The 20,245-nt window shown below is 50.5% G+C and overlaps 1 protein-coding gene across 3 annotated transcripts in view; it reads left to right on the top strand.

Moving 5' to 3' along the window:
- HK1 (hexokinase 1) overlaps positions 1–20,245 on the top strand; it is a 105,133-nt gene that overhangs the window by 73,081 nt on the left and 11,807 nt on the right. For all 3 annotated transcript variants that reach the window (XM_014587968.2, XM_027772040.1, XM_006148930.3), the window contains 8 exons: positions 3,214–3,369; positions 6,546–6,779; positions 9,764–10,068; positions 11,391–11,539; positions 11,850–11,969; positions 13,488–13,583; positions 15,337–15,436; positions 20,032–20,215. In XM_014587968.2, coding sequence (XP_014443454.1) covers positions 3,214–3,369; positions 6,546–6,779; positions 9,764–10,068; positions 11,391–11,539; positions 11,850–11,969; positions 13,488–13,583; positions 15,337–15,436; positions 20,032–20,215 — 1,344 coding nt within the window. The remainder of the gene's footprint in view (positions 1–3,213; positions 3,370–6,545; positions 6,780–9,763; positions 10,069–11,390; positions 11,540–11,849; positions 11,970–13,487; positions 13,584–15,336; positions 15,437–20,031; positions 20,216–20,245) is intronic.

Genomic DNA, 20,245 nt, shown 5'->3' with positions numbered 1-20,245 from the left:
GTTGGCTGTGTGGGATCCAGTGCTTTGATCTCCACACTACCTGCTGGCCCTGATTCCAGTTTTAACCAGGGCTTAAAATTTGGGTGTGTCAGATTTGTGCAGAAGCTGTTTGTGTCCAGTACTCCAGACCACTACACACCCACTCGCTTAACTCGTTTTGATTCGCGGTAGCACTTACCAAGGGCTTGCCTTCTGCAGCAGACAAGGTATTTCAGAGCTCTCCAGTTCCACCTTCCTTGGTGGTGACTGCCTTCCGAAGGCAGCAGGGCAACTGCTCTGAGATTCAGGAGCCCCAGCCTTTCCCCAGCGCTTCAAGGACATCACTCAAAGGGATGAGACATTTGGTTTCCTCCCCAACAGCCTACGTGGTGGGCCTTTGACATTCTATCCTGTATATTCTGGTCTCACCTTCTTTTTTAATCCTCTTTGTCCTTCTTGCTTGTCTTCTTAAACTTCTTGCTCTTTTGTTTTCTGTGTCTGGAATCTTAAATCCGTTTCTCTTATCCCCTTCAGAATGCAAGGAGCTCCCCATCTCATACAACAAAGCTAGCATGGTCCTTTGGGAGAGTTCTTTGGCCTGTATCGTGTTGGATTGACCTCACCTCTCTCCAAGTCAGCTCCCAAACACCTTTACTTACGGTTGCTCTGCCCACTCCGTAGAGTCTTGAGCTCAGCAGCTCTAACCCTGGTTGTGTGGCCATAGGGTTCTCCCTTTTCTTTTTCTGGGCTGCCAGCTGGAGCAGACCCGGCTGCCAAGGAAACTCCTAATTGGTGTGCAAGCCCTTGCTCGTACTTCTCTTGTCCGCTTGCAGTCCCCCGCGCCATCTCGCCTTGCTTACACCTGCTAGAAGATGGGAAGGCGGGAACACCGAGCAGCGACCCCTTGCAGCTGGTCCGTGGTCAGAGGGTAGATTGCAACTCACTTGATTTCACTAGAGCAGAGGGAAGCGGGCTGGAGGAGAAGGAGCCATTCACGAGCCTTTGGCTTGATCAGAGGAGCTATGAGAGGTGCTGTTTGCTCATTCTTCCTCCCCGATGGGGATTCTGGGAGTTGCGAAAGGGCAGACTATTGGCCTAAGGCTCTAACTGGAAAAGGGGGTGTTAGTATCTGTGTAAAAGATCATCATGTAGAAAAGGGAGGGATTGTACTGGGTGTCTAGAAAGCGGAGCAAGAAGCCCCACAAATGCCAGGAGGCTGATGTGACCTCCTAGGGGAACAGGCTTTCCTGCTGTCCACTGCCCAGCTGGAGCACAGGCTGCCTCGGAGACGTGAGCTGGAGGAGGACAGGCAGAGGGTGGGCTCGGTTGCTGCCAGCTCCTCTGGATGATACTGGCCAGGCACAGCGGTTGGAGCATAACCTCTGGTGTTCAGTTTAACTGGGCTCGAAATGTGGGTTTGTCACTCGTTAGCCCTGTTCATGTTACGGGACCTTCCTGTGCCTCAGTTTCCTCACCTGTGAGATGGGATGATGCTATGTCTGCCTCACAGGGTTGTGATGAGGATAAAGAAGTGTACACAAGTAAACTACTCAGAAGAGTGTTGGTCACAGAGGAAAGGCCACACACACTCATGATTAGCCAGGCCAAGTATTAGGACGCTGCCATCCAGCCTCATAGGAAAGCGCCGTCCATACCCCATTATACAGCTGAGACAGGCCCAGCTTGGGGAGGGGCACCGTGGTGGTCCCACTGCACCCCTGTCCGCTCTGAGATTTCTCTGAGACACAGGCTGTGCCCACAGGTGCAGGGGGCAGAAACGGGGCTGCCAGGACTGGAGATCTGCCAGGGATCCTTGACACAGCCACACCGGTTGGTCCTGTCTGGTCCTGTCAGGAGCAGGAACAAGGAGGGCTGTGTTCCTGAGCAGGCTCTGCGCCCGTGTTGATGGAGGCCTGGGTGCTCAGGTCCCAGCAGCATCCTTGGCCCTCAGGCGGCTCTGCCTGGAACAGATTGTTTTGCTGTGTCCCAGCCAGCTCTGGGCGTGCCAGCTGGGCTCCGTCAGAGGAGAGGCCCCACTCCAACTCGGACTTGCCTATTTGGTCTGACCTTCCCAGGGGTTCCTTCTAGCCCCTGGTCAGCCAGGACTGGGGTCAGATCTGGCTCTGATAAGGCTTTGAGCCCTGGTTTTCACTAACTCTTGGTGGGCCTTCCTCAGTGTGTATCAACTTCAGGCTCCATGTGGCTGCCTCTCCCCTGCAGTGCTGGGTTCAAAGTGGCTGCTGCAGTTAGGGAGCCCACACCTCTCTTCTACCTCCCAGGGCAGGCAAGAGAGAGGATTCACTCTGATTGGTCCATGCCTGAGAGAACGTACAATCTGACTGGTCCACGCCTACAGTAGGGCGAGCTGACTGGCTTTCAGCTACTCAGAGCTCACTCCTCGAGTTTAGGGGAGGAGAGTGTTCCTCAGAACAGCCTTGGTCATTTTGGATGAAGAAGGAAAAAACTGACCCCAGGGAGGTGACCAAGATATGTCAGGACAGGTTCCCTGTGGGGAGTGGCTGCTTTTCCTTGGAAGAAGACATTTACCCTTTCTCAGGAATTGGGGTAAAATATTTCCCAGCCTTTTCTTTTTTACTGGTTTGGATAGAGTGATGGAGGCAAAAGTCCTTTAAAAAGCATAGCATGGGGCCAGCCAGTGGCGTGGTGGTTAAGGCAGCTAGATCCTACATAGCTAGCTGTATAGTTTGAGTCCTGGACCTGGCCGCTTGAAAACTGCATGTGTGCCCAAAATCCTGAAAGGAGAAGACCAGTGTGATTGCTCCCCATAGGGTGTCTTTCTTGCTTTCTCTCTTTCTCTCCTCTCTCTGTCTCTCCCTAGCAAGTGTATATACCTTCTTAGCAAATTAAAAAAAAAAAAAGCACAGCATGAAGTTTTACTAGATTGTCATGTTCTGCTCACTTCTGTCTAGTGACCATCTTGTCATCCCCAAAGTCCTAATGTTCCCCTTGCCTCCGGGCAGCCTTCCTTGCCTGCTTCTACCCCATAGTATTTTGGGGGCACAGACGTGGGATCTGAGTGACCTGCCCTCTCTTCCTGCTCCCCATTCCCCTGTTGTTTAGTCATACAGGAGCATGGTCTTACCTGCCAGTGGGACTGAGCTTGAGAGGGATGAGGCAGGCCTTCTTCTCCTGCATCTTACCCCTCCTCACATGCTGCCCCAGTGCTGGCTGTGGAAGAAGGACTGACGGTGCCTGTGTGCTTTTCTTCCACAGGTTTGAGAAGATGGTCAGTGGTATGTACCTGGGGGAGCTGGTTCGACTGATCCTAGTAAAGATGGCCAAGGAGGGCCTCTTATTTGAAGGGCGGATCACCCCAGAGCTGCTCACCAAAGGGAAGTTTAATACCAGTGATGTATCAGCCATCGAAAAGTAGGTACCATCCCTCAGCTTTCTGGAGTGGTGGGGCCAAGAAGGGTGGTAGGTCCCTTATTACCTCTTGAGTCCAAGTTTGGTGGACATTTTCCTCAAGAGAGCCAGGGCTTCTTGGGTCAATCTCCCCTCACTCTTAGGTGACCCATCCTGGGCTAGTCTCCCTTCTGGCACTTTGTGATGGTTTTCTAAAGAATGACCTGGTTAATGGCAAGTGTTTCATAGATGACCTTCCCACCTAGTTAGTCTTGTCCTCTGTGTTGCTATAATGGAAATACCTAAGACCAGAATATTTATAAATACAAGAGGTTTATTTGGCTCACGATTCTGTTGCCTGGAAAATCCAACAATGTGGAGCTGGCAACTGGCTAGCCTCAGGTGTTCTCTATCACAGTATGGCTAAGAGAAGCAGAAAGGAAGGCAGTTACATGCAAAGAGAGAGACCGGCCGACAGCCAGCTTGCATTGGGTTGTTGGAAAGTCATGCCGTACTTTTGCATAGAAAAACTCGTCATAACTTTTCCAACAACCCAATATAACAACATTTTCTGGGTTAGCAGCCCAGATTGAGCCTAGGGCCTAGGTTCTTGGAATTTACCCTTCGTATATCATGACCTTCTCCAAACTATGTTTCAGGGAACCTGGTGACCTCGAGATGCTCATTAGATCATAGAATCCTGAAAAGAGGATTCTATGACCGATAGGATTGGGAAATACTACACGTTTGTCCTCTAAAGATTTAAATGTTGATCAGCATATTAAAGAAAACCCAGTTCACTTTGGTTATTAACTCATCATTTCCCAGACTTCTTTTGTACTTAAATGCCCCTGCCCCACATTCTTTCAGGGAAAAGCTGTTAATAACCAGAAGTGTTCCCTGGTGTACAAGTTTGAGAAACACCAGTTATCAGATGAAACAAGCGCAAATGGACAGAGTCCAGCCAGTGGCCTGGCAGCTGCTCTTGGGCATCACACAAGAAAGCTAGAATTCTGTTTTTTTCTCTTATTCCCAGGCCTTCACTCTGACAGGGAAGTGGGTCAGCTTGATCCCAGGGGCACTTTGGTAGTCTGGTGCTCCTGAGTTTAAAGGACTTGTGTCCGTGGCTGACCTCCATGTGCCATTAGGCTCTGTTTGGAGGAGACTCCATACCATGGGGAGCCACCAGCATGACCATACGACTGGCCTGCTGCCATCCGTGGTGCTAGGAGGGCCGTTTCATCCCTGCATGATGTAATCATTGCCACTGTTCCCTCTGCGGTCCTATAAATTCTGATTGAGCTGGTGGCCTCATAGCTCTGGCTCGTGGGTGGAGATTGTGTCAGCTGTCTTTGTGGTTAGAGAAGGAGGCTGCTGGAAGGGAGAAGGGCGTGTCTCGACCTAGTCTTCTGCCGCATCCATGTGCTGGAGTTTGTCCCAAGGTCACGCTCTTCGGGAGCAATTGGTACAAAGCTCTGTAAGCAGGGAGCCACTTTTCCAGTCTCCTCTCTCCACAAGTGTCCTGGTCTGCTGCTGGGAAGGGAGGGAAGTGGGAGGCTCTTGGCCTGCCTTCAAGGTCACTGGCAAAGTCGGAAAGTGCCTGCCTTCCACTGGCCTGTTTCAGTGTTGGCTCTTTGGTTACCAGGAAATGTAAACCCACCTAGCTCAGGAAAGCTTGTGTATTATAATAAGGGCCATCTCCAAAACACTTCTAAAAACATCTTACCAGGGCAGATGTTGGAAGCATTCTCTCTAAAATCAGAAGCAAGGCAGTAAGACCAGTTTCTATTTGGCATTACACTGGAGTCTTGGTCCGTATATTTAAAAAAAAAAGACAAAGGAAAGAAAGAAATTCAAGATACAAGAATCAGAGTAAAAACACCATCATTATTTGCAAATGGTAAATGTCTATGTGGAACCCCCAAAAAATATCTACAGACAGGTGAATAGAATAACCAGAGAGGTCAGTCAAGATAAGATAGGGGAGTTGATTATCTAGTTCTATTAGCAATAATTAAAATATTTAGTTTTTATTTTATTTTATGTTTTGAAGAGATTTTTGCTATAGAGTGTGTGTGTTTGTCAGAGAGAGAGAGACAAACAGAGAGACAGAAAATGAGAACTCATCCCTGCCCCCCAGGGAGGGTGGCTGCACTGCAAGCCCTTCTCCTCCATTCTCCTCTTGGGATTTTGGGCATGCACGCACACGCACCTGGTGTGAGCTTTAAGCCGCCAGGTCCGGGACTTGAACTGTGGTCAACTATGTGGGAGTCTAGTGACATAACCTTTATGCCATCTGCTGGTTCCAAAATATGTATGGTTTTTAAATGAATCTTTTATTTTAGAATAATGTTAGTTACAAAAAACTACATATAGTACAGTATTCCAGCATATCCCCCATGTAGGTTCCCCATTGCTAGCATGTCACATAGCAAAGGTACATTAAAGAGAGAGAGTGTGTGTGTGTGTTTTGGTTTTGTTTTTATTTTTTGCTCTCTGTTAAGGGGTCTATGTGCTTGCCATAGAGAGAGAGAAGAGGAGAGAAGAAGCAGCCCCCATGGGGAGTGGTCATGCTGCAATCCCTTCTCCTCTGTCCTCTCCCCTTTTCAGATTTTGGCTGTGCTCATGTACTGAGAGTGTTTCTCAGGCTGCAGGTCTGGGACTCAAACTACATAGTCAGCCATGTGGGATCAGCTGCCTTAACCACCAGGCCATGAAGCCAGCCCTGGTTTTTTTTTTTTTTTAACAACATCACTTACAATGTAACAAGCTGAGGTACTTTGGAATGAATCCAACAAAAGACATACAACACATGTAGGCAGTGTGTCAAATCGAATTTGAAACACTCAAGGAAGATGTGTAGGCATTAGGGGCAACTCATAGACCATAAGAGGGAGAGATGCCCCCAGGCCTCACAAATGCAGAGCCCTGTGGAAGCAGCTACTTCTGTTCGGAGACCACCTGGTCTTGCCTCTCCACTTCTCTCCACCCACCCAGCATGTCGAGGTCCAGCCTGGTACCGTGTTTCCTACTCTGACCAGTATTTCTTATGGAGAACCCTTTTCAGGCATACCTTGGGAGAGTCCTATGCCATACACATGTGGTGAATGAGGTTTTGACTTCTCAGTACTGTGAACCTCAGTGCTTTGTGGTGCCCGGTCTAGTCCTTGATGCGTTCTTACTGGCCTCTAACTTCACAGGAATAAGGAAGGCCTCCACAATGCCAAAGAAATCCTGACCCGCCTGGGAGTGGAGCCATCAGATGATGACTGTATCTCAGTCCAGCACGTGTGCACCATCGTCTCCTTTCGCTCGGCTAACCTCGTGGCTACCACGTTGGGTGCCATCTTGAACCGCCTGCATGATAACAAGGGCATGCCCAGGCTGCGGACCACGGTTGGTGTCGACGGATCTCTTTACAAGACGCACCCACAGTGAGTCTGCCCTTTGCTATACCTGGCCCTCTGTGCCACCCGGGCTAAGGAGCTTCTCCAGAAGTTAGACTTTTGCACCTATGAATGTTTTTGGCAGACAAGAGGAGGACTATGTGGGCAGAAAGGGGAGAGTTACCCATGTGAGAGCTGCTGCCCTCAGCTGACTATTGCTGGTGTTGCTTCCGTGCTCGCTGTCCTCTGTCCTCCTTTCAGTTCGTGTTAAGAGATTTCTGCAGCTGCTGGAGCTCTGGGTGGAAAGGGTCTCCATCTTGTCTATGTCATCAGGAGCACCTTCATCCTCATTACAGCTTGGGTCATAGACGAGGTACCCTCGTTCTTGTTTCAGAAGCTCCTGATCAATCAGACATTACTAGGAGAGAGAGAGAAAGAGAGAGAGAGAGAGACAGACAGACAGACAGACAGACAGAGGGAGAGGCATCCTCAGTGGTCCCCTATGCCGTAGTCTGCCTCCCGCTTGAGCCAGCCAGGATTATGAGCACACGCGTGCATGTCCTGGTGTGTACAGGGAGGACCTCAGGATGCAAACCGGGGACCTTCCCACATGGCTTAACATTGTGAAGCATCCTGATGCTACTGTGGCTCCACTGCTGGCCCAGACATGACTTTTTTAAAGGGGCGGCCTGCTGATGCTTGGGCTCTGAGAGCCAGAGAGCTGTGAGTTGTAAGCAGCCCACACTGATGAGGAGGGTTCCACTCTCCATGCTGCCTTCTGGTCTATTGGCCTCCATAGCCAGTCCCATGCTGGCAGACTTTAGCTTCAGACGCTTCCTTCACCAGTAAGAACATGGCTTGTACCTTTTTAGAAAGCCAAAGGTAAATTTTAAGTCTTTATTTGATAAGTTTTAGTAATAATGGCCTGTGACATGATTTTTTTTGTGCGACCTCAGATAGTCTTCCTCTCTGTGAATAGAACATGTACATGAAATGGCCTTGCAGGTGCCATACCTCCACGCAGCTCTAACAACAGTTCCGTGAATGCTGACTTAATTTGAGATAGTAGTTTGTTTGTTTTAAAAGAATTATTTTTATTTAATTTGATCAGAGAGAGACAGAGAGAGAGAGAGAGAAAATGAGAAAGCCAGCCACCAGGTCCAGGACTCAAACCACAGTCTGCCATGTGGGAGTCCAGCATCCCCAACCACCATGCCACCTATTGGCCTGATGTTTGTTTTTATTATTTTTTTAATAAGGTTTATTTTATTTAACTGTATTTATTTTTTATTCTTAATGACTAAATGGTTCTCATTTCAGAAGTAATATATAATTGCTATAGAAACTTTGGGGAATTTAGGAAGTTACCAAAAGAATAAATTCATTCTTTTTTTTTTTTTTTAATTGTTGCTATGTGGTGTGTGCACTTGTCCGAGAGATGGAGAGACCTAGAGGGGAAGTGAGAAATGACTGACACCACCCCTTACCCGCACCCCAGGAGGGACGACCACACTGCAGTCTCTTCTCTCCCATCCTCTTCTTACAATTTTTAGGCATGCACACACAGGTGTCCGGCGTGTTTTTCAAGCCACCGGGTCCAGGATTCAAACTGTGTAGTAGGCTATGTGGAATCCAGTTGCCTTAACCATTTTGCCACCTGCTGGCCCCACTAATCCATGCATTTTAGTTAACTCATTTAATTCCTACCTCATCACTCTTAGTCAGATGCCATGATCCTCATTTAGTTCAAGGTTAAGTAACTCATTCACCAACACAGAAGCGTCTGGTAGAGCTCACCCTGGTTTCAGATCTGTCTGATTTTCTTTCTTTCTTTTTTTTTAAAGAATTATTTTATTTAACTTTCTTTCTTTTAATTTGACCAGAGAGGGACAGAGTATGTATGTGTGTGTGTGTGTGTGTGTGTGTGAGAGAGAGAGAGAGAGAGAAAGAGAGAGAGAGAAAGTAAGAAACCAAGCCACCAGGTCCGGGACTCGAACCACATTTGACCATGTGAGAGTCCAGTGCTCTTAACCACCCTACCACCTGCCAGCCCCGAGATCTGTCTGACTTTCTAACTGTGCTGTTGACCAGCATGTGGTGTTATCTCCTTATACTTGTCATGTTGGAGGACAAAATCTTTTTGCACCCTAAATTTTTTATCTTTTTGTTAAATTATTTTTACTTTATTTATCTATTTAAATTTGACTGGAGAAGGACAGAGTGCGAGTGAGTAGGAGAGAGAGTGCAAGAGAGAAAGGAAAAGTGAGAAAGCAAGCTGTCAGGTCCAGGACTTGAACTGTGGTTAGCCATGTGGGAGTCCAGCACCCTTAACAACCATGCCACCTGCCGACCCCTATCTTTGATGATCATATGATGAGTATTGAAAGCATCCTTTCTTTTTGTGTGTGATTATGGGCTTTTCTTTTCTTTTTTTCTTTTTTAGAGATTTTTGCTGTAGGGCGTATGTGCTTGCTGGAGGGACAGAGACAGAGAGACAGAAAGCAAGAAATCACCTCCCTTCTCAGGCTACTCCACAGTCCCTTCTCCATTCTCTTCTCGAGATTTTGGGCACACATGCACATGCACTTGGTGTGAGTTTTAAGCAGCTAGATCTAGGACTTGAACCTCAGTTGGCCATATGGGAGTCCAGCACCTTAACCAATATGCCACCTGCTGGCCCCAATTTTTTTTTTTTAAGTTTATTTCTTCCATGAGAGAGAGAGCAGGTGCTGCTCCCCCAACAGAGTCCCCATGCTGTGATCTACGCCCAGCCAGGATCATAGCGATGCTCGTGCACCCAGCATGTTCAGGGAGACCTTGGGCTGCAAACTGGGGACCTTGCCCTGTGGCTTCAGCATCACTGAGCGTGTGTTACCGCTGTACCACTGTGGCTGACTTTTACAGGGGACTTCTATGACTTCCATAATGAAAGAAATGTAGAAGAGAAAATCACAGTGTGAAAAGGGATGCCGAGGTCCCCAGTGGTGACTCAGCCTAGCTGTTGTTGGGTACACCCCCACCCCTCTCTTCAGGTATGCCCGGCGTTTTCACAAGACCCTGAGGCGCTTGGTGCCAGACTCCGACGTCCGTTTCCTCCTCTCGGAGAGTGGCAGCGGCAAGGGGGCCGCCATGGTGACGGCGGTGGCCTACCGCCTGGCTGAGCAGCACCGGCAGATTGAGGAGACCCTGGCCCACTTCCGCCTCACCAAGGACATGCTGCTGGAGGTGAAGAGGAGGATGCGGACTGAGATGGAGCTGGGGCTGAGGAAGCAGACGCACGACGATGCTGTGGTCAAGATGCTGCCTTCCTTCGTCCGGAGCACCCCAGATGGCACTGGTGAGGGCCTGTTGGGGGCGACATCCTCTCCTGTTCTTGCCAGAGAGTGAATTCCAGCAGGGCCAAGGGAGGGTGGGTTCTCTAGTGGGTGTATGTGCACTGGGATATGATCGTGCGAGAGCTGGAACTCATTCACCTCAGTTTCCTATTTCCCCCCTTGGTTGTGTGTGACTCAGGGCAGTTAAATTCCCCTGGCCGGGCGTCCCAGGCAAGGGCTCTCTAAAACCACAGCCTTGCTCAGAGTTAGAAAGTGTTCCTAGAAGCACAAAACTGGGCAGAGCCCACAGCACGGAGTACATAGATTCTCTTTCCAGCACGTAAGCAGCAGAATCAGCACCCTGCGCACTCCGTAAGTCCTGAGAGGGTGTGGCAGTCACCCAGGGACCCGGGTCGCACACCCAGGCAGGTGGGAGACCAGTCCAGCCCTGAATGCTGACCTTGGTGATTATCACTGAACCGAGCATTATGGGGACCCTGAGGAGCTTTTCAGCGTGTCCTTGGAGTAATGAGCGTATGTGATGTGGATATGTCCTGCGTGTAAGCTACTTCTTCCTGCAGTATAAGCCAACTTCCAATTTCACGGCTTAAAACCATTTTTGTTTGCTCATGAGTCTGGGTTGGCTGCTTGGTCCTGCTCATGGGGACCAGGCTTGGCTGGCCTCTGCTGGACTCATGCCTGCCTCTGTAGTCAGCTGGTGTGTCAGCTGGGAGGCTGAGCTCCCATAGTGCCCTCGCGAGTCTGGCAGTTGACTGGCTGGTGGCAGGGCTGTGGGTTGCTTGGCCACGGGCCTCCTGCTCTGTAGGCCGCTGGACTGCTCATGTGGTTGCTGCGGGTGGCCGAGGGAGAGGAGACTTCAGCGCCTCTTGGAGGCCGAGGCCAGGTCTTCTCTGATGCCGAAGCATGTTACAAGCCCAGGCCAGATCTTAGGGGAGGAGACATAAGTCACTTTTGGGGGGAGGAACTGCATAATCACTTTGCTAAGAAGCATGGGTCCAGGGGAGGGAGTGTCATTTTCACAAACATGCCACACTTGGGCAAAATTATTTTTGTCTGAGGTTCCCCAAAGTTGGGGTCTTGTGCCAGGTTCTTCAGTAACCCTGGCAAGGTTGGTTTATTATCACGGGCATTCGTCCTTCTAATGTGGCTCAGAGTGGGTGGAGGTCAGTGAGATGGTGCCCAGTCCTCCTCCCGGCCTGCGCTGTGCTTCCCCCTGTGCTTGTGCGGAGTGCTCCCCTAGGAAGTCTGCAGTCTTGGGGTCGCCAGCTGCCCACGGCACCTCGCTGTTTGTTTCTGACACGCTGTCTGCCCTCGACTCCGACAGAACATGGTGACTTCTTGGCCCTGGATCTCGGAGGAACGAATTTCCGTGTCCTGCTGGTGAAGATACGTAGCGGGAAAAAGAGAACGGTGGAAATGCACAACAAGATCTATGCCATCCCTGTGGAGATCATGCAGGGCACCGGCGAAGAGGTGACGGTTCTCTCTGTAGCACTGTCACGTGCATGTGTTGCACACGGGGCCAGTGGCACTGGTGGTCGTTGATGGCCAGACCTGCCTGTGATGCTCGCAGTCGTGCTCTTGTGCTCTTGTGGCCCAAAAGCCTCAGGTACCCAGCCGTGCCTGGCTTACGGTGCTCCAGCGGCTGGAAGATCCTGAGGGGCTCACTCTGCATGTGTGTGTGTATGTGTGGTCACATGTGTGTGCACACATATACTCATACATGTGCACTGAAATGGCCACGCCAGAGAGCACAGGTGATCACGCCTTCTGTTCCCTGCAGCTGTTTGACCACATCGTCTCCTGCATCTCTGACTTCCTGGACTACATGGGGATCAAAGGCCCCAGGATGCCTCTGGGCTTCACATTCTCATTCCCCTGCAAGCAGACGAATCTGGATGTGGTGAGTCTTCTTCCTAGGGTGGCAGCCATCGGGCCACACTGATCCTGTGGCGTGGGAGGGCTGATTCAGTCCTTCTCCTGCCTCAGTGTCATCTCTGGGACTGGCTCACATGTCACAGTGGGTTGACCTAGGCTTCATTTATTTCACGCCTGCGAGTATATCTAAGATGCTTATCTGCTTATTTTTTTAAAATTCATTCATTTCATGAATGAGAGAGAGAGAGAGAGGCAGGTCCAGCAGGGTCTTTATGCTGCAGTCCCCTCCCACCAGCTCAGCAGCCTGGGTGCAGGTACATGTGCCTAGCATGCACAGGGAGGCTCTGGGATGTGAACTCGGGACCCTCCCTGTGGGTCAGCCTCACAGCGTTGTTTTGATGCCACACCACAGGCTGGCCCTCTCCTCATCTTCCCTCATTGAAAGCTGTAATCAACTTTGGGAATCCAGGCAGAAAGAACCTCACTCTTTTCTCTGCCCCCGTTCTCTGACTGTCACCTTGGTTGTGGGACTTCTTACATGCTTAGTTATCAGTGGCTGTGTCTTCTGTCCTGCCAAGGCTGTGCTCACTCCCTAGCAACATGTCCTCTTAGGGAAGGTACTCAATAGTTGCTTCTTTAATAAATGGGATGCAGTGGGGCCTAAGATCAGGGCAGATCTAAGGGCTGGGTTCAGAGCTGAAAGTCACCGGTTCGGTCCTCAGGGAGCCACAGTCTAGTGGGGAAGCTGAGCTTTTACCAGCCCCAGAGCCAGCTGTGCCAAGTCACAGAGGCAAGAAGGAGCCTGTCCTGTGGGAGGAGGGCAGGTAGCTCTGTGTAGACGCATGGCCGGGGAGGAGGCCTGGAGGTGACATCAGAGCACTCAGGGCCTTAGGCCAGGGATTAGGCTCGGCGCGCAGCTCTGCGAGCAGCGCCTCTGCACCTGCCCCTGCGAACCAGTTCACCTGGTCACGCCGCTGACGTGGGGCTCTTTTCCATGTCCGCCCTTTTTCCATCACAGCAGTTAGATCTATAGAAACTTTTTTTTTTAAAGGCCTCATTTTCTTAGAAAAGCAGTTAGCTGACATTGTCATCTTGTAGTCAGCATGACTACTGGTCACACTACTGGTTGCCCTCTTCCCCACAAGTGTTTAACTTCGGTTCTTTCACTGTAACAGTGATACTGAAATCTGGCATTCCTTCCCTTGTACTGTCAGCACAGTCCCCTACAGGGGCAGCACGAGGCTAAGCCGGGACATCTGGGTGGTGGTCCAGCTGTTTGCTGAGGGAACTTGAGCATCGCCATCAACCTTATGTGCATGTTTCTCCATCTGCAAAGTAGGATGGCTTTAGACTCTCGAGGACAACAAAAAGGAGGGGGTCTGCAGAGAATTCTCTTTGGGTTTTATAGGTTTGTGCTCGCGTGTGTGGGCATCGGCTCGCTGTAAGAGCTGGTAATCATTGACTAGGAGGGAGGGTGTGGAACTTTGCATTCTGCCCAGAATGGTTAATCACACAGAACTCTCTGGTGCCTTTTATGTTTCAGGGCATCTTGATCACCTGGACCAAGGGTTTTAAGGCTACTGACTGTGTGGGGCATGATGTCGTCACCTTACTAAGGGATGCCATAAAAAGGAGAGAGGTAACTAAAGAATGCTCTTTCAAATTGGTGCCGTTTTTCAGGTTATAGAAGTTGCACTTGCTTGTTGTAAAGCATTCAAACAGTACGGAAGCATGTGACCTGGATAATAAAAGCCCCCATTGCCTCACTGGGCTGCCAGCAGGAAAACCAGGCCTATCAGTTTTGTGAGGCTAAAAGGTGACTGTGTTTGCAGGAAGGTAACCTTATGACTCTCATGCAAATTGAAAAAGAGAGAAGCAGCCCCTGACAGCCGGGCACGGTCTGGCTCTCAACCGATCATGGTGTTGTCTCCTGGACCTGGATTCACAGCGCGCACACACAGTTTGGCAGCACGTTAACCTCAGACACACCGCCACCCATGACCATGATGGATTCAGACAAGAATAAGAGCACTCCAGAATCGTGTAGGAACTCAGAACAGCCCAGTCACAGAACTGCCCCGGCAGCTGCTAATCCTGCCTAAGTCCTACTTCTTTGGACCTTCGTCAGAAGCACAGCCCAGGCCCACACTCTGTAATAGCAACAGTTTCCACAGTGCCCTGAAGGGTGTGTTCCCCTGTAATAATGAGTCATTGCACCTAACTTGATTCAAGTTCAGGTGTGTTTCTAGTGGTCTTTGGCTGGGAGACCTTGAAATAATAATGAAAAATTTCAAAGATTTTATTAACTCATTAATTAGGGATTTTTTCCCCTTCAGTTTTGCTGTAGGGTACATGCACTTGCTGGAGAGACAGAGAGAGAGAGAGAAAGTGAGAAATCACCCTCCGGGGGGGATAGCCATGTCACCATCCCTTTTCCTCCCTCCATTCTCCTCTCAGGATTTTGGGCACGCACGCGCGCGTGCACACACACACGCACCCAGCACATTTTCAGTCCGCCGGGTCTGAGACTCGAACTGTGTGGTTGGGCCATGTGATATCCAGCCACCTTAACCTCGATGCCACTGCTGGCCCAGGAAGTGTTGTTTTTTTTTTTTTAAATCAATTTAAATGACAATCTAAGGCACAAATATACAGGCAATGAAATGAATGTGTTTGAAAGAGGCCTCAGTTGCACCCGGAGAGGTGTAGATGCTAGACCGCATCTGGTGTTTCATTAGATACCTGTGACCCGTCTGTTACCATTTCACAGCGCATGCGCGTCTCCTTCCAGCTTGCTTTTCATGAATGCGCAAATGCACAGTGTAAAGATGGGAACCATACCATATTTACAACGTTACATCTGCTTTCCTTATTTAATATGAAATAGGTATGTTTCTTGTCTCTCATTCTTTTTCTTGGCTGAGTGGGATTCCCATGCGTGCCTGAACTGTGTCTGCATAGCCCTTTCTGACCTGTTTGGGTTCGTTCCTCTTTTTGGCTAACGTAAGTTACGTGGTAAAATACCCGGGTGCATGTACCTTTGTGTACCTGCGTGACTGTTTCTGAAGAACGGCGGATCCATTTCCATTTTGCCCTCTGAAAGGCTATGAACACTTTACACGCACAGCAGAAGGAACGTTTGCACCTTGGTGCCTTGTCTTTTCTCTATTCAGTGAGTCCCTGTCGTCCTTAGGGGTGGACTGCTTCCCCTTCCGGGGTCTCACGTTTGGATACATCCTGAGGAGCAGGTGTCTGGTCAGCGAGGGCTAGCCGAGTCAAGAGACCTACATTATGCACTAGCGGCCTTCTGACTGCCGCGCAGCGGAGTGGACCGATGGGATTCAGGCCAGCAGAGCTGTCCCTTCTCTAACTGTGTCCCTTTCTTTCCAAAGGAATTTGACCTGGACGTGGTGGCTGTGGTCAACGACACGGTGGGCACCATGATGACCTGTGCTTACGAGGAGCCCACCTGTGAGGTTGGACTCATTGTAGGTGGGTGTCCTGTAGGGCCCCTCCTGGGGAAGGGAAGGCTGGGTTGTGTGTCTCGGGGGGCCTTCCCCCTGTAGCTCAGTTGTCTGTCAGGGGCATCCTGTCCATCAGTGCCGTGCCCCTGTTCACCTCCACTGTGCAGTGCTGGCCGGAGGCCGCAGGCTTTTCCCCTGCCTGCACCCTGACAGTGTGGCACGTTGATGGTGACCAGACTGTCAGGAGCTGAGCTCCGCCGGAATGAGGCCCCAAATGGCTCCTGGTGTGGGTGGCTAGGGAAGGGTGCCTGGAGCTGTCTGGACAGCAGGGTTACTTTGGGGTGGCACAGAGGGGCTACAAGCAGGTGTTACAGGGTGGGAGCCTGAGGCTGGAAAGGACGCAGGGATCACCTCCTCTCCTGACCGTGCTTGGACCTGGAAAGGGTAGAGTGGATGCCATTTTGCCTTTAACAGCCACCGTTGGAGAGTGGTCCCAGCAGAGGGGTCTCTGTCGTCAATGCAGGATGTCGTCCTACATTCTGACACAATAGGGGATCTGGGCCTCGAGAGCACATGACTAACTCAGGGCCGCATTGATTTGAGCTGGGAGGAAACCATTTGTGTGCTGCTGCTACTGCCAGGGGCTGCTGGGAAAGACTCCACGTGTTTCTGCGGCTCCGTGGCTCCCTCTACCTGGATGGGGAGGGCGTTGCCCTAGACCTTTATCTAGAGGTTGGGATAAGGCCCCCATAGGCATCCCTCCTGGCACCAGGGAGACCTTTTAAGTCCTTAAATCACTTTTGGCTTGTGTTGGAATTAAATAAAAACCAAGGTAGCCCCTCCAGGTGAGAGGTCCTTTGAGGCCTGGCTCTGGGCTTTGTTTTCTTCCTTTTATTTTCCTCCAGCTCTCCCCACCCAGCCCTGCCCCGCCTCTGCATATGAATGGCTTAAGTGAAAAATGCAATGCTGGAGTGACTCAGCACATTCTCTTCCGGCCAGGCCTCACCTTCCTGCCCAGGTCAGCTGCTTAGGTTAGGGAAGCCCAATTAGCTGATCCTGGCACCCGTGTCTGGCCACATTTAAAGCCACTTTTCTTCCCTCCATGAATTGATCTCTGCTCCCGTAGGCAGGAAGTGTGCTTGGTATGGTTGGCTTTCTTTGCACTCCTTCCCTTCCGCTTCTGGAACTCCTGTTTATTGTTTCTTTCTTTCTTTCTTTTTTTTTTTAAATCGCCATAGGGCACATGCACTCACCAGAGATGGAGAGAGAAGGAGTCAGGGGCATCCTGTCCATCAGTGCCGTGCCCCTGTTCACCTCCACTGTGCAGTGCTGGCCGGAGGCCGCAGGCTTTTCCCCTGCCTGCACCCTGACAGTGTGGCACGTTGATGGTGACCAGACTGTCAGGAGCTGAGCTCCGCCGGAATGAGGCCCCAAATGGCTCCTGGTGTGGGTGGCTAGGGAAGGGTGCCTGGAGCTGTCTGGACAGCAGGGTTACTTTCGGGTGGCACAGAGGGGCTACAAGCAGGTGTTACAGGGTGGGAGCCTGAGGCTGGAAAGGACGCAGGGATCACCTCCTCTCCTGACCGTGCTTGGACCTGGAAAGGGTAGAGTGGATGCCATTTTGCCTTTAACAGCCACCGTTGGAGAGTGGTCCCAGCAGAGGGGTCTCTGTCGTCAATGCAGGATGTCGTCCTACATTCTGACACAATAGGGGATCTGGGCCTCGAGAGCACATGACTAACTCAGGGCCGCATTGATTTGAGCTGGGAGGAAACCATTTGTGTGCTGCTGCTACTGCCAGGGGCTGCTGGGAAAGACTCCACGTGTTTCTGCGGCTCCGTGGCTCCCTCTACCTGGATGGGGAGGGCGTTGCCCTAGACCTTTATCTAGAGGTTGGGATAAGGCCCCCATAGGCATCCCTCCTGGCACCAGGGAGACCTTTTAAGTCCTTAAATCACTTTTGGCTTGTGTTGGAATTAAATAAAAACCAAGGTAGCCCCTCCAGGTGAGAGGTCCTTTGAGGCCTGGCTCTGGGCTTTGTTTTCTTCCTTTTATTTTCCTCCAGCTCTCCCCACCCAGCCCTGCCCCGCCTCTGCATATGAATGGCTTAAGTGAAAAATGCAATGCTGGAGTGACTCAGCACATTCTCTTCCGGCCAGGCCTCACCTTCCTGCCCAGGTCAGCTGCTTAGGTTAGGGAAGCCCAATTAGCTGATCCTGGCACCCGTGTCTGGCCACATTTAAAGCCACTTTTCTTCCCTCCATGAATTGATCTCTGCTCCCGTAGGCAGGAAGTGTGCTTGGTATGGTTGGCTTTCTTTGCACTCCTTCCCTTCCGCTTCTGGAACTCCTGTTTATTGTTTCTTTCTTTCTTTCTTTTTTTTTTTAAATCGCCATAGGGCACATGCACTCACCAGAGATGGAGAGAGAAGGAAAACGTACCCTCCATGGGGAGTCGTCTGCAACCCCTTCTCTTCCGTTTCCCCATCCTGTGAGGATCCGGGGCACGCGTGCACATGTGCCTGGCATGTTTTTCAAGCCCCAGAGGCTGGGATTTGAACTGCGGTCAGGGATGTGGGATCTGGCTCCTTTAAACAGTAGGCTACCCTGCTAGCCTTTGTCTCGGTTTTAACCTTGGGTGAGAGGGCGCTGAAAAAGACAAACAAGGAAACAATCCAGCCAGAAACATTTGTGAGTTCTACTTCAGTTTTTTCGAAGAGGATGTAAATGACCAAAACCTTTTGCCGTGACAGGGATGTCTTAGAGTCTTTTAATGGCATTGAAATCCATCTGAGTCCCACCTAGAGCGGGTTGATGGGTTCCCGGGGCGGCAGCACCAGCAGCACCTGGGAGCTGGGTCTTGGGCCCCATGTCAGTATTCCCCAGTCACGATCTGCATCCTGGGCTGCCCAGGTGATTGGGCATATGAAGCACCCATACGGTATAAGGGTGCCTTGGTTAGATTTTTTTAAAATAATTATTGGGACCAACAGGTGGCATGGTGGTTAAGGCACTGGAATTCCCACATGGCGGATCGTGATTCAAGGCCCAGACCTGGAGGCTTGCTTTCTCTCTCTCTCTCTCTTACTTTCTTTCTCTGGTAACACTCCTGTGAAAAAATAATAAGTAAATAAATTTTTAAAAATAATTATTTATTTTATTTATTTTAATTTGACCAGAGAGGGATAGAGAGAAAGGGAGAGAGAGAAGGGAAGGCAAGCTCCAGGTCCAGGACTCGAGTGGTGGTCGGCCATGTGCAAGTCCAATGCCCTGTTGGTCCCAGTCGGTTGGTTTTTAATTCCCAGTCTGTTCTGTCAGTTAAGTCCAGAGACCGAGCTTGGAAATTGTGGTCCCGAAAACTGCTAGAAAAGCCTTCGAGCACTTACTCTGGTTCTTGATCCAGTTCCTCATGGACTGGGTTAGTTACATCCTGGTTTGTGGGCCGCGCTTTGAGTAGCCCCACGCTCGGAGTTCAGGACTGGAAATCAGACGCTCCTGAGTGCCCGGAGACCACATGCCAGGTGGCACGTGTGCAGTGTGTGTGTGACACCCAGAGAAATGTTCCTTTTTCTTGGGAGCCATCAGACTTTCAAAGAGGTCTGCGATACCAAAAAGGTGAGAAACCATCACTTTAGAAAGGCTCCTTTGAATATTGAGGGCACTGTCCTTCCCTGAACTAACCATGGGCTTCATTCGGAAAATGTAGGAGAGCTGAAGGAGCAGGCTTAGGCCGTGTCCGTCTTGGGTGAGAACAGATAAGTGGAAGGCTCCGTGGCCTATTGGTGCCGGGCCCCACATGGCCAACCATGCAGTTCAAAGCTCAGTCCTGGTGGCTGAGCGCGTGCGTGCGTGCCCAGAGTCCCGAAAGGAGGGAAGAATGGAGGAGAAGGGTTGGTGGCGTGACTATGTTCTGTGGGGGATTCCTCCCTCTCCCTCTCTCTCTGGAGAACACTTGTGCTGACAAATTAAAAAAAAAATAAGTGGCCATCTGAAGTACTATAGTAGGTAATCCCCTCATCTGTATATGTAGGTACATGTGTATCTGTGTATGCATTTATATGTATGTGTGTATCTGTATGTGCATATGTGTATATGTATTTTCTTTCCATCTAAATATTGCCAAAGTTGAGTATACATTCCTCTGTAAGACCATCTTCTGTTAAAATAAATACAGCCCCGCCTGGACAGGTGAACACGAGGCTCTTAGCTATAATGTAGTTCATCAACTGCTCTCTGGGTGGTTTGCCTCAGACTCGCAGTTCCGTCTTTCATTCATGATCGTGTGTGTGCATGCACATGATGGGGCAGGGAGAGGGTGTAGCAGCCTCCACGGGGAATGGTCATGCCACGGTCCCTTCCTTGTCAAATCTTGGGCACTTGTGTGCCTGCCTGTGTGCCTCAGGCTGACCAGGCTCCCCTGAAGAGTTTTATTACGGCTTTGCTGCGGAACCAGCCCCAGACTCTTTCCAAGTTTTCTCGGCAAACACTGGGAAAGCAAAGCTATTACTCTGTTCCTCTCAAGTATATGCCCCCTTATCTGTGAAGTCCCAGGCCTCAGACCCCAGGCCTGGTTCCAGCCGCCCTGGCCTGTGGCATGACCTTCCAGGATCGTTGTGTGTTTCAGGGACGGGCAGCAATGCCTGCTACATGGAGGAAATGAAGAACGTAGAGATGCTGGAGGGGACCGAGGGCCGAATGTGTATCAACATGGAATGGGGAGCCTTTGGGGACAATGGCTGTCTGGATGACATCAGAACGGAGTATGACAGATTGGTGGACGAATATTCCCTAAATGCAGGGAAGCAAAGGTAACCGCCCCCCCTCCCAGGGAGGTGAGC

Source organism: Tupaia chinensis, unplaced genomic scaffold, assembly GCF_000334495.1.
Source record: "Tupaia chinensis unplaced genomic scaffold, TupChi_1.0 Scaffold000250_1, whole genome shotgun sequence".
In the NCBI taxonomy this organism is placed as follows: domain Eukaryota; kingdom Metazoa; phylum Chordata; class Mammalia; order Scandentia; family Tupaiidae; genus Tupaia; species Tupaia belangeri.
Note: the sequence above shows the minus strand (reverse complement) of the source record. Positions and strands in the feature narration are given on the sequence as shown.